Source organism: Cylas formicarius, unplaced genomic scaffold (genome assembly GCF_029955315.1).
Source record: "Cylas formicarius isolate icCylForm1 unplaced genomic scaffold, icCylForm1.1 PGA_scaffold_7__23_contigs__length_41026272, whole genome shotgun sequence".
Lineage (NCBI taxonomy): Eukaryota > Metazoa > Arthropoda > Insecta > Coleoptera > Brentidae > Cylas > Cylas formicarius.
Window position 1 is genome coordinate 33,599,599 of NW_026844352.1, and position 13,742 is coordinate 33,613,340.

Consider the following 13,742-nt stretch of genomic DNA (forward strand, 5'->3'; position numbering starts at 1 on the left):
TTTGATCCACTTTTTTGTGGGATTTTGCAAAGGACGGTTGCGACTATTAAAAAACCTTAGCCTTTCTTACACTCGAGACGCAACCAAAAGCAGAACTTTATTACCGGTTATTAAATTGTCGCGTTTCCTCGCCTCTTTTTGTTTTTAAATTAAATTACACTAAATCTGGAAAAGTTATTATAAAAATACTGTTTGCAAAATATGAATTTTTATTGTGCCTGTTCAGGGTAATTTTTTTTTAATTATCTGTGATACCACCGCCAGCTATTACCAAAGCGCAGGCGCGAAGCAATAGTGCTTGATTTGGCTGTCATGAAGGGCGTTTGCATTTGTGGTTAATCGTGCAGAGAGCTAGTGCTGTTAAAAAAAAATTGCCAGTTTCGCGAAAATCTACACGCGGTAGTACCAGTAGGTAAGTGTTTGGATTTAATTTTCAGTTTGAATTTGTCGAGTTCGCCCGTTTATAGCTCCGTAGCTATTTAAAATGGCCGACGTTAGGTGTAACCCCATTTGATTACCAAAATGGAATTACGTAAAAAAAACGCAAACTGCATCGAACCGCGGGTCGATCTATAAATTTCAACGATTTATTTGGCGGGTTTCGTTAAAATTTCGGCGATGAAAGGCACACAAGATGAATTTTAATCTTTGAAGGTAGCGTCAAGTGTCAAAACAAGAACAATTTTTGAATCCGGGGTTCTTGACTTGGCAGCGTACCCTCAAAAAAACGGGAGAATTAAGTTAGTCGTGCAGCTATCAGAAAGTTGGCACTGGCCTTCTGCAGATATTTTGCAAAAATCGATGGGTTAACTTTCGATTTGACAGTTACTGGAGTGTGAATGTTTTATATCGTCGGTGTTTATAATTCTTTTGCAGTAAAATGATATAATATGTTAATAACCGTGAGTCATCTCCTATTTTATACCGGACGCCCTTGAAACCGATTTATTAAGAGTAAAGAATAAAATTGCTAAATTTAGAGTAAATTAATTTGGTCTAATTTTTTTGCCAGGACGATTTGCGAAGAGTATTAACGCAATAAAAATAACATGTTATTGCGGTAAATTGATCTCGGGTGTAATAAATCACGTTGAACTTGAACAGCAACGCCCAATCCATTATAAATAAATGTTAATTTGTTTAAATTTTTTGTGTTTAGAGATATTGGGACGGATTTTGTTTTTGACTGATATAATGGTAAAATGTACGTTAGATAAAGTGTATATATTAATATTAATTGGTGATTCTCTGCATATTCGGATGATACACTCCATGACCTACTTCCTAAGCTGTGGTCTGTCAATGAATTGGGGAAAATAAACTTAATTTGTAATTACACGACCACTCCTAGTCGGCAGCAAACATAATCGGTATCTTTCGAAGATTAATCTGAAGTGCTACAGGTTATTATGTTGAAATTTTTATTTGAAATGCTTATTCACTTTTATATGCCAAATTTTGTTTCGAAATGCGATTTTTCTTTCCCAAGTAAACATGTTAGTTAAATGCTTGTGTTTATTTCACGTAAGTAGATCGAGTTAATGGCGTAGCATAAAACAATTTTTTGCAGACGGTCGGTTCTACTGGTATAAGAAATGACTACGGACATCAGCATCGTGAGGTGGGACCCCACTTTGCCGCAACAGATCGAAGAAGATTACGAATATGACGGCGGAAATTCTTCGTCGAGACTATTCGAACGGTCTCGCATAAAAGCTCTAGCCGGTGAGTTCACTTGGCGTTAGCCATGTAAAGTGAATAAAAAATATTGGTTAAAACTTGGTTCTTTGTTTTTTCATTTTAATTGTGTTAAATCATAAACAAAAAATACGTACTCTGTAAAAAGCGACGCAGTGATGTAATTAGTAGGTTTATCATACCCATGAATGTACAGTGAAATTCAAGTGGACATGGTTCGCATTTTGTGTCCCAGGTAGTACCCCATTTTGCTGAAGCTTCCTTAAAGAATAGATTAAACTTTTCCATTCTTGCCAGAATTGAGCGCTTTAGAAAGAAATATAGGTATGTGCTACTCACAATGTGTTGTACATCCCTTTGGATTAAATTTGATGATTAGAATAGAATACAACCTTTGGTGGTGTGATCATGATCTCATTTTGGGACTCTTCTGTCTTGTAGACTGCTTGTAAAGTTGGCGTGTTGAGTGACGAACCTCCATGCGTTCCTAGTTTTGCCAAGTTTCTAGATGACACATTCCACTTTCTAGGTTCCATTTTTTGTTCTGAATGTTCAGTGACACGATAGCGTCCTGTAAGTTGAGTTGGGATAAACAATGCATATCTTAGAAAATATTTGGTGTTATTTTATTGGATAGTTCTTGTATCTGTTTATTTTTTTTTAAGTGGGTTGTGATATTATGGAATCAATGTAAATTGAAGTTTTATCAGTGTAGAAAAGAGTGTTAAAACAATTTTTTATCACAAATATTGTTATAATAAAGAATCGGATTTATATGCGTACTGAATCTCGAAATATGCAACGATATGTGCGAAAGACGCAGCGTGAATAAAACAAAAAAAAAGTGAAGTCGTTTTTATTTATCTACATAATATTGTACCCCTTTACAAAGATTCACATGGGAACACTGACAACTACTGGTTTTTCTAAATGCTCTAATTTAAAAGATTGTCTGCTTTATGTGTAAATTTGTACATAGAAAAACTGCTTTCTGTGTTGACCAACGTAATCTGCACATATTTTAATACTGACACTTAATAATATTGACGCATTAGTCAAAGTAGTAAAGCCTTCGTCTTTAGCAGTTGCTTTCATTTTTTTGAAATTGATTGTGCAATTGCTGTCTGAGCTTGTAACTTATAACAATGGTGTGATGTTATTGTTGTTCACGTAGAAGTTCTTTCCTTCTACAAGAACTTTATTTCATGGAATTCTTCTGTTATTTACATTTTCCTCAAATTAATAGTCCTAATAATGTGTTTAACTTGGGAATTAGTTTGATGGACCTAGTGAAAGAAGCGAAATATTATGTTGTTGAAAGTTTTTAAGTCCCTTGCGTATTAGAAAAAGAATTGGTTTAAAAATATTCACTGCATAATAAAGTTATTTGTGTACTTATCAGCATAAAAAAAATATCGCAGCGTTGCCGCCTATCGCGAGAGATGCAGTGACGTCACGGTCTCTTTAATTTAACAGCCAAACTAGGAACCACCTTTGAGGCGAAAAAAAATCTACCGACGGGATCGTTGGTAAAACATTTGGCAGGTTGAAAACAATACTCCCACCATACGTCCTAATCCGTTGTTTCCCCAATAAACAAATCGTCGTTTCCAGACGAGAGGGAGAGCGTGCAAAAGAAAACCTTCCAGAAATGGGTGAACTCGCACCTGGTGCGTGTCAACTCGCGTATCGTCGACCTCTACACCGACATGCGCGACGGCAAGAACCTAATCAAGCTGCTGGAGGTGTTGTCGGGCGAGCGGCTACCCCGTCCCACCAAAGGCAAAATGCGTATCCACTGCCTCGAGAACGTCGACAAGGCGTTGCAATTCCTTAAGGAACAGCGCGTCCACCTGGAGAATATGGGCTCGCACGACATCGTCGACGGCAACCCCCGTCTCTCTCTCGGCCTCATCTGGACCATAATCCTCCGCTTCCAAATTCAAGACATCACAATCGAGGAGACCGACAATCAGGAAACGAAATCTGCCAAGGACGCATTGCTCCTCTGGTGTCAGATGAAAACCGCCGGTTACAATAACGTCAACGTGAGGAATTTTTCCACGTCGTGGCGCGATGGGCTCGCCTTCAACGCCCTGATCCACAAGCACCGCCCTGATCTGATACAGTTCGAGAAACTTTCCAAATCGAATCCCATGCACAACCTGAACAACGCTTTTAACGTTGCCGAAGACAAATTGGGTCTCACGAAACTCCTCGACGCGGAAGATGTCTTCGTCGAGCAACCGGACGAAAAATCCATTATCACTTACGTCGTCACATACTACCATTACTTCAGCAAAATGAAACAGGAAACAGTGCAGGGCAAGCGTATCGGTAAAGTCGTCGGAATAGCTATGGACAACGAGCGCATGATCAGAGAGTATGAATCGCTGACGAGCGATCTTCTTGCCTGGATCGAGGCGACGATCCGCGCTCTCGGCGAGCGACAGTTCGCCAACAGTCTCGCGGGTGTGCAGCAGCAACTCGGCCAGTTCAATAATTACCGAACGGTCGAAAAACCGCCGAAATTTGTTGAGAAAGGTAACCTCGAAATACTCCTTTTTACGCTCCAATCGAAGATGAGGGCGAACAATCAACGTCCATATACGCCCAAGGAAGGCAAAATGATATCGGATATTAACAAGGCGTGGGAGAGGCTCGAGAAGGCGGAACACGAACGTGAACTCGCTCTCCGCGAAGAGCTGATCCGCCAGGAGAAGCTCGAGCAGTTGGCGGCGAGATTTAACCGTAAGGCGAGCATGCGCGAGACGTGGCTCAGCGAAAACCAGCGGCTCGTTTCTCAGGACAATTTCGGACAGGATTTGGCGGCGGTCGAAGCCGCAGCGAAGAAACACGAAGCCATAGAAACAGACATATTCGCGTACGAGGAACGCGTTCAAGCGGTCGTGTCGGTTGCCGCGGAATTGGAAACCGAAAACTACCACGATATGGAGCGCATTAACGCGCGCAAAGACAACGTCCTCCGCCTCTGGAATTACCTGCTGGAATTGCTTAGAGCTCGTAGGAATAGGTTAGACTTGTCATTGCAGCTGCAACAGAACTTCCAAGAGATGTTGCACATACTGGACGCAATGGAGGAATTGAAGGCGCGCTTGCTGGTCGACGATTTCGGCAAGCACTTGATGGGCGTCGAAGACCTTCTCCAGAAGCATAATCTACTCGAGGCGGACATCAATATACTCGGCGATAGGGTCAAAGCGGTCGCCGGTCAGTCTCAACGTTTCGTCGATGTCGAGAATGAGGAGGGTTACAGACCGTGCGATCCTGCTTTAGTGTTGGACCGCGTGCAGCAGCTTGAGGAAGCGTACGCGCAGCTCGTTAAGCTCGCGGTAGAACGCAGGTCGCGACTCGAGGAGAGCAAGAAACTGTGGCAGTTCTATTGGGACATGGCCGACGAGGACAACTGGATCAAAGAAAAGGAACAGATCGTGTCCACGTCTGACGTCGGTCACGATCTGACCACCGTCAACCTGTTGCTGAGCAAGCACAAGATATTGGAGAACGAGCTGTCTGCTCACGAGCCACAGCTCGAAGAAGCGCTTAGCGTAGGCGAGGAACTTGTCGCTTCCGGACACTTTGGCGCGGAAAAGATCCAAGAGCGATTGAACGAGATCCGCGACGCGTGGAAACATTTGCTTGACCTCGCTGCTTACCGTCGCAAACGTCTCGAGGAAGCTGTCGACTACCATCAGCTATTCGCCGACGCCGACGATGTCGACATCTGGATGCTCGATACGTTGCGTCTGGTCTCAAGCGAGGACGTCGGTCGCGACGAGGGTAACGCGCAGTCGCTCCTCAAAAAACACAAAGACGTAACCGATGAGCTTAAGAATTACGCGAGCGTCATCGAAAGCCTGCACCAGCAGGCGGAGCAGCTCGGTCCAGAAGTGGCGACCTCGCCGGAAGTCGCACAGAGACTCGCCTCGATCGATAATCGATACAAAGAACTGCTCGAGCTCGCGAAGCTGCGCAAACAACGTCTCCTGGACGCGCTCTCTCTCTACAAACTGTTATCGGAGAGCGATGGCGTCGAGCAATGGATCAGCGAGAAGGACCGCATGCTGCAGACAATGATACCGGCGCGCGATATCGAAGACGTCGAAATCATGAAGCATCGCTACGACGGCTTCGAGAAGGAGATGAACGCTAACGCGTCCCGTGTCGCCGTAGTCAACCAGTTGGCGCGGCAACTGCTCCACGTTGAGCATCCTAATTCGGAGCAGATCACTGCCAGGCAGAACCAGCTCAACCAGAAATGGGCGGAATTGAGGGAAAAAGCGGAAGCGAAACGCGAGGAATTGAACTCCGCGCACGGCGTCCAAACTTTCCACATCGAGTGCCGCGAAACGACCACCTGGATCGAGGACAAGGTGCGCATACTCCAGGAAACCGACAGCCTCGAGATGGACCTGACGGGAATAATGACATTGCAACGCCGCTTGTCCGGTATGGAACGAGACTTAGCCGCGATCCAAGCGAAACTCAACTCGCTGCAGTCAGAGGCGGACGGAATCGAGGGCGAGCATCCGGAAGAGGCGGCCGTCATCAGGGAGCGCATAGTGCAGATTCAGGTGATTTGGGAACGGCTGACGCAGATGTTGAAGGAGCGCGACGCAAAACTCGAGGAAGCCGGCGATTTGCACCGCTTCCTGCGCGATCTCGACCACTTCCAGACGTGGCTGACAAAAACCCAGACGGATATCGCCTCCGAAGACACGCCCAGCAACCTGCCGGAGGCGGAGAAACTCCTTTCCCAGCACCAAGCCATTAAAGAAGAGATCGACAATTACACGGACGATTACACGAAGATGATGGAGTACGGCGAAAAGATCACGGCCGATCCGGGCACCCAGGACGATCCTCAGTACATGTTCCTTCGGGAGCGGCTCAAAGCTCTGAAGGACGGATGGGCGGAGATCCACCAGATGTGGGACAACAGGCAGCATCTCCTCTCGCAGTCGCTCAGCCTGCAGCTGCTTGAGAAGGACGCGCGTCAAGCTGAAGTCGTTCTTAACCAGCAAGAACACACTCTCAGCAAGGATGAGTCCCCCACTACGCTCGAACAGGCCGAGAATCTGCTCAAGCGCCACGAGGCTTTTCTCGCGACAATGGAAGCGAACGACGACAAAGTCAACGGCGTCGTTGAGTTTTCGAGACGGCTGTGTGACGAGAATCATTTTGCCGGCGACAAGATCGGACGTCGGGCCGACAACCTCGACGAGCGACGATTGGCGAATAAGGAACGCGCACAGGCGCTGTTCGAACGTCTACGCGATCAGCTCGAACTCCACCAGTTCCTCCGGGACTGTGACGAATTGGGCGAATGGATCCAAGAGAAACACATCACCGCTCAGGACGAGACGTACCGTTCGGCCAAGACTGTCCACTCAAAATGGACCAGACATCAAGCGTTCGAAGCAGAGATCGCCGCTAACAAAGAGCGCTTGCTCAATTTGCAAAAAGCCGGTGACGAACTCGCGAAAGAGAAACCCGAATACGCGAACCTTATTCGGCCGAAGATCGATGAGTTGGCCGATCAGTTCGATGTGCTCGAACAGACGACCAAGGAGAAGGGCGAGCGCCTATTTGACGCGAATCGTGAAGTGCTCATCCATCAGACTTGCGACGATATCGACTCGTGGATGAACGATCTAGAGAAACAGATCGAGAGCGACGACACAGGCAGTGACCTCGCATCCGTCAACATCCTCATGCAAAAGCAGCAGATGATCGAGACCCAGATGGCGGTGAAGGCGCAGCAGGTCCACGAGCTAGAGAAACAGACGAAGCACCTCGAGACTGCTGCTCCCGACAAAGACATCAACGAGATCAAGGTGAAAAAGTCGCGGGTCGAGGAACGCTTCCAGTTAATCAAGCAGCCGCTGCTTGAACGGCAACGCGTGCTCGAGAAGAAAAAGGAGGCATTGCAATTCAGGCGCGATGTCGAGGACGAGTTGCTTTGGGTCGCGGAGAAGATGCCGCAGGCGACGTCCGTGGAATACGGCAACAACCTGTTCCAGGTGCATGTACTCGAAAAGAAGAACCACTCGCTCCAAACGGAAGTGGACAATCACGAGCCGCGCATTAACACTGTATGCAACAACGGTCAAAAGTTGATCGACGAGGGTCACGAGGACGCGAGCGAGTTCGCGCGTCTCATCGGTGAACTGCACAAGGCGTGGCAAGAGCTGAAGGACGCGATCGAGAAGCGACGCGAGAATCTATTGCGCAACGAGCGCGCCCAGCAGTACCTGTTCGACGCGAACGAAGCCGAGAGCTGGATGAGCGAGCAAGAACTCTATATGATGGTGGAGGACCGCGGCAAGGACGAAACTTCGGCCAGAAATTTTATGAAGAAACACGAGGGTCTCGAGGCGGCGGTCGAAGCTTACGCGGACACGATCAGGAGCTTGGGAGAGACGGTTAAAGCTTTGGCGGCCGAAGGACATCCGCTTGCCGAACAGGTGGCCGTCAAGCAGTCGCAGCTCGACAAGTTGTATGCGGGACTTAAGGATTTGGCGCAGGAGCGACGGGCCAAGTTGGACGAGGCTCTCCAACTTTTCCTCCTCAATCGAGACGTTGGCGATTTGGAACAGTGGATCGCCGATAGGGAGGTAGTGGCTTCGTCGCACGAACTCGGTCAGGACTACGATCACGTCACGCTGCTGTGGGAACGGTTCAAAGAGTTCGCCCACGATACCGAGGCGATCGGAAGCGAACGAGTCGCTGGCGTGAACGATATCGCCGATCAGCTAATCGCTGCCGGACACTCCGACTCTGCCACCATAGCCGAATGGAAGGACGGACTTAACGAGGCGTGGCAGGACCTGCTGGAATTGATCGAGACCCGTACTCAAATGCTCGCCGCCTCGAGGGAATTGCACAAGTTCTTCCACGATTGCAAGGACATCCTCGGTCGTATTTTGGAGAAGCAGGTCGCCATGTCGGACGAGTTGGGTCGCGACGCCGGTTCCGTATCGACGTTGCAACGCAAACACCAAAACTTTATGCAAGACCTGCAGACGTTGCAGTTACAAGTGCAGCAGATCCAGGAGGAGTCGGCGAAACTGCAGGCCAGCTACGCTGGGGACCGGGCTAAAGAGATCACGAACAGGGAACAGGAGGTGGTGGCCGCGTGGGCTAACCTTCAGGTCGCGTGCGACCAGAGGCGGGGCAAGTTGGCCGACACCGGCGATCTGTTCAAGTTCTTCAACCTGGTCAGGACGCTGATGCAATGGATGGACGACGTCGTCAGGCAAATGAACACCAGCGAGAAACCGAGGGACGTCAGCGGCGTCGAACTACTGATGAACAACCATCAGAGCCTGAAGGCGGAGATCGACGCGAGGGAGGATAACTTTGCCGCGTGTATATCCCTCGGCAAGGAGTTGCTGAGTCGTAACCATTACGCGAGCGCCGAGATCAAGGAAAAACTGGTGACGCTGAGCAATCACAGGCAGTCGGTACTGCAACGGTGGGAAGAAAGGTGAGCCCGGGCAGGCGCGTGGATAGGCGAAACTTGTCTCGAGTTGCGCGTGTTTTTTTTTTTTTTTTCTCAGATGGGAAAACCTGCAACTGATCCTGGAAGTGTACCAGTTCGCTAGGGACGCCGCGGTCGCGGAGGCGTGGTTGATTGCGCAGGAACCGTACCTGATGAGTACCGAGCTGGGTCACACAATCGACGACGTCGAGAACTTGATCAAGAAACATGAGGCATTCGAAAAGTCAGCGGCCGCGCAGGAGGAGAGGTTCAGCGCGCTGGAACGTCTCACGACGGTCGGTTTGGTCTGTGCCGCCGGTTCGAGCGTCTGAGATTGATCTTTTGCGTGTTGCAGTTCGAGCTGCGAGAGATGAAGCGTCGTCAAGAGTTGGCGGAGGCCGAGGAGAGGGCGAGACGCGAGCGCGAAGAAGCCGAACGATTGGCCGCGATCGAGGCGGCCAAACCGAAAGAACCCGAGCAGGTGACGAGCGACAGACCCGACTCGGGAGGCATTTCCGTCGAGGAACGACCGGGTAAGAACGATGATAAATATCAAAGTACCGGTTATCGGAACATAGATGATATCTTTGTGCTTTTTTCTAACGTAACGTTGATGATTTCTGTTTTCGACACATGCAGCTTTGGGCAAAGAGTGTTCTCTTAAAACTGCGTCGCCGGGTGAAGGTAACGGTCTAACAGCGCATGCGTTCGCACTCTCGGTATAACGTGTCGCAGCACAGATTAATGATTATCGGGCCTGGTCGAATGTAATTTTTTTCCTTTCGGTTTTCTCATTAACCGGTTAAGGAACAACAACGTTTTAAAGGTCGTAAAACATAAAATATTTCGTAAACGAGGTTAAGTCCTTGATTGCTCGCGCCGGTTCTGCTTTTGGTTTTCTATCGCTTCACTGCTTCTTTTTCGCAAATGTTGATTTGTTCCATCGGATTCGTTTTTACCTGCATGTAATTAAGCATGAGCATGTTGTGTAGTGCATGGACAACAGCGACGGCCGCAGACCTTGCCCGCAGCATCGGGCGCTGAGATAAGTCCCCGACAGCAGAGTCCGGGGTCGCAGACACGTAAGTAGTTTACTTTACAGATCCTTGAGCAATTTTAAGCGAAATTGGTTTCGTGTTCTTTTGAAATTTCGCTATTTGTGAACGGAAGGAAGCGGAAAACTAGGCAGGTCGGCATCCGAATATGTGACTTATTTAAAGAATTTGTCATTTTCCATGGTAGAATGGCATGTTTTACATCAGCACAGATTGGAGATTTTTAGTTTTTACCCCGAATATTTCTTCTAACAAGTAGGGTCAAGTCGCGTGCGGAGAATTAGAAATGGCTTAGGCACAATAATAATGACTTCAAAACCGTTTTCCCTCATGCAAGTTCTAGGTTCCTGCGCTCTCAAAATTAAAAGAGCGATTATATATATTTGGAATTGAAATATTGAATTTGAAATATATTTGAAATAGATCACCGCTTCGAAAAATATTTACACAATTTGTTTTTGAAATATAGTATGGAAAAGTAAGAAGTTTTTATAATATTCGAGGACTGTGTTTTTTTTTCCTGTAAACAAAGCAAAATTCGAAAACGAACCACCGTTTTCCTAAAGCAGTGATTCACGTTTTTTTTTTAATTATAAACGATAGAAAACGCTGGGAAGCCACTTGGACCTGATAACGTGAATCTAGTGCTAAATTAAAATTTTTTAAATAAAACCTGATTCAGGATATTCATAAAAACCATAATTATATTTTCAAAATGTGGCTTCCAAAAAATCTGTGTGCATTTTGAATTCTCTAATACATACCGTAATTGGCGAACGCGCAAAAAAAAAATTTTTTGTTAATTATAGATTTGGTTGCTTGCTTGGCGCGTGCATGATGTCCCCTGGGTGTTTTAAAATTAAAAATGGCAAAAAGAATATATATAGAAGCAATGAAGCACACATGAGGGGAGAGAAAACATTACGGTTGTGTTAATTATTTATGTTATGTTAATTATTTTTTTAATGGACGCCATTCTCACGAGGGGTCATGCGCGTTGATTGTACATTTGTCATGTGTATTGCGCTTGCGTTGTCCGTTTGTGCTTTATATGTTGCTGTTTCTCTCGCAAGTGACGCGATCGGCCGAGAAGGCGAAGCGGAAAGATCGGTCGCGTAGTAAGTCGCCGTTTAGGAGTTTCCGGTGGAAAAAGGGCGCATCAAAGTCATCGTCCGGCGCCCACAGCGACGACGAGGGCATACATTCCGCCTCGGCCCAAGGTACGTCCGCTTTTGTTTGTTTGTTCATTCTGTACCGAAACTGTATCCGGATGATGATTAGTCTGTGCTCCGTTTTATTTTATAGCCATAATTCTTGAGCCGATAGTTTGCAGCAACTTGGCGTGGACGTTTGATCTTTTCGGCTCGACTCACTTTTTTCGTTTTATGTGAAAGTTTGACCGTTCTTGGTGTCCATGTAGTAAGTAACAAATACTGAAATTGGCACTTAAACGTTAAAAAGAAGCATCATAATTTTTTAATAAAAATATGCACTCACGAAATCCTTTTAAGTAATTTTCCGCGAATGCCAAATTGCTGCCAGATATTAACTTGACAAGATGCGACGTCAATGCCGATGTGAGGCTGATCGAAGCTACTGACTGACGTTATATTCGAACGAGACCCGGCATTAAGTTATCGAACGTGCACGAATCTCACGCACGTTCCACATCTCTTTAGAACGCGGCAGTCCGGACGAGGAGGAAGGTTTCGAGGGTGTCTTGGTTCGCAAACACGAATGGGAGAACACTACCGTGAAAGCGACGAACCGATCGTGGGATAAAGTCTATGCGGTACTTCGTGGCAGCCAGCTCTCCTTTTACAAGGAAGCGAAGCAGGCGAAGACGACGCCTGACCAGAGATACAAGGGCGAGGCGCCATTGCAGCTGCACGGCGCGAACGCATCGATCGCTTCCGATTACAAAAAGAAGAAGCACGTGTTCAGGCTAAAGTGAGTGTGAATCGGATGCCATGTTGCCAGATTAGTTTCTCGTTGGCAAAAACGATGTAATTATGCCCGACAAGTCACGAAAAACGGTGCGATTTTGCCGCAAATGGCGTTAGCTGGCAACACCGGTTCTGTTTTTTTTCCCTCTCGCGGAGACTATGTGTCACCGGACGCTGCACCGTCTCTGTTTCAGGCTGGAGAACGGCGGCGACTTTCTATTCCAGGCGCACGACGACGCCGAAATGAACGCGTGGATCAGCCGCATCAATTCGCACGCCGACGTCACCGCGTCCGGTCCGTCGAGGTCGCAGACGTTGCCCGCGTCTGCGCAAAAGGAAGACTCCAAACGGCGCAGCTTTTTCACCCTTAAGAAAACCTAAGGTGAGAACTGACGCGAGCCAGTGTTGACGTTCACTATTAACGGTTTCATACTTCACAGTATTGCCGCAATTTTGCTTTCAGTTTTTGTAATAGCAATATCCAAAAACACTTTTTCAATTTCAAACAGTCACTTTTCAATCAATATGAAATGTCGAATGTATGGGAAAAAAGATTTGTATTGAAATAAATAATTTGTTACACAAAGTTTTATTCCGCGGTTTTTTATATAACAATTTTAATTAATATAATTATTTAAAGAATTTTATTAAGAATACGCTTCTGAAGCCGATCCAACGGGTTAAGCGATGAACTGTAGAGACCTTTCCAGCCTATGACTGCAACACTATGGAAAAAACCATTATAAATTTATAATAACTGCTTTCTCGTTAGTATTTCCTTGAGTCTGTAAAAACATATACTAAGTATTTGTTTTTTTTTTACTCTGTCAGCCAGGTGCACATCCTATTTTGTATTATAGCCACAAGTTATTTGTTAGTGATTAAATTTTTTGCAACTCAACATTTTGTTTCAGATAAGTGGCTTTCCTAATCTCCTCCCGTGAAAGCTTTATCGCCTCATTTTGGATGGAGGAGTCTGTTCTTTGCCCATTTTTCGTATTAGAGCGTATGATTATATTTTTCCTTGTAGATTGCACATTATAGTAATAATTTAAATGTAATATACTTGGAGTTTCAAAACAAAAAAGAATTATTATCGATCGGAGTGTAAGAGGGACGGACTCCATACAACCAGTGTTGACTATATGTATTTATTAAAATGGAAAACAGTAAAATGCTTTGGCGACCATGTTGAACACTCTTATCGAATGTATTAACCCTGACTGCAAAGTGGGGGGACTTAAAAAAAAATTAACGCGTTTTATTTCTTTGGACGGTGACACCTATTCGTTTTTTTTTTGTGTGTTATGTATTTTTTAAATTTTCTATTTTTCGTTGCAGTAATTAATATTAATATATTATTATTACGATTGGTTTATAATGAAAGTTTTTGCTTAGCAGGTCGGCCACGAGCTGAGCGGTTTATATATTTTCGTATTTGTATTTTGTAGAATTTTTGTCTATTTTACATTCAAAAATTTGTGCTTCTGAATATAAACTATATACATATATATATATTAAAATATTGTTTTTAGTATC

General features: G+C 45.9%; 1 protein-coding gene across 5 annotated transcripts; it reads left to right on the plus strand.

Annotated features, from left to right (window-relative positions):
- The first annotated feature begins 258 nt into the window (after positions 1-258).
- On the plus strand, positions 259-13,740 carry LOC132704357 (spectrin beta chain). 5 transcript variants are annotated; one of them, XM_060674307.1, is made up of 10 exons: positions 259-412; positions 1,571-1,725; positions 3,313-9,208; positions 9,282-9,498; positions 9,558-9,735; positions 10,195-10,284; positions 11,331-11,477; positions 11,937-12,207; positions 12,398-12,585; positions 13,118-13,740. In XM_060674307.1, exons 2-9 carry the CDS (start codon positions 1,596-1,598, stop codon positions 12,582-12,584), a joined length of 7,116 nt encoding a protein of 2,371 aa, XP_060530290.1. In that variant the 5' UTR covers positions 259-412; positions 1,571-1,595; the 3' UTR covers position 12,585; positions 13,118-13,740. The 5 variants fall into 5 exon arrangements, with proteins under 5 accessions (XP_060530290.1, XP_060530293.1, XP_060530292.1 ...); XM_060674310.1 differs by lacking the exons at positions 10,195-10,284; positions 11,331-11,477 and adding an exon at positions 9,842-9,886; XM_060674309.1 differs by lacking the exon at positions 11,331-11,477.
- The last annotated feature ends 2 nt before the right edge of the window (positions 13,741-13,742 follow it).

Excerpts from the sequence above, each read along its gene's own strand:
- LOC132704357 (XM_060674307.1), top strand. The coding sequence starts at position 1,596 with ATGACTACGGACATCAGCATCGTGAGGTGGGACCCCACTTTGCCGCAA. Across the intron at positions 9,209-9,281 it reads CTGCAACGGTGGGAAGAAAG|ATGGGAAAACCTGCAACTGA; the intron begins GTGAGCCCGGGC and ends TTTTTTTCTCAG. Across the intron at positions 10,285-11,330 it reads GAGTCCGGGGTCGCAGACAC|TGACGCGATCGGCCGAGAAG; the intron begins GTAAGTAGTTTA and ends TTCTCTCGCAAG.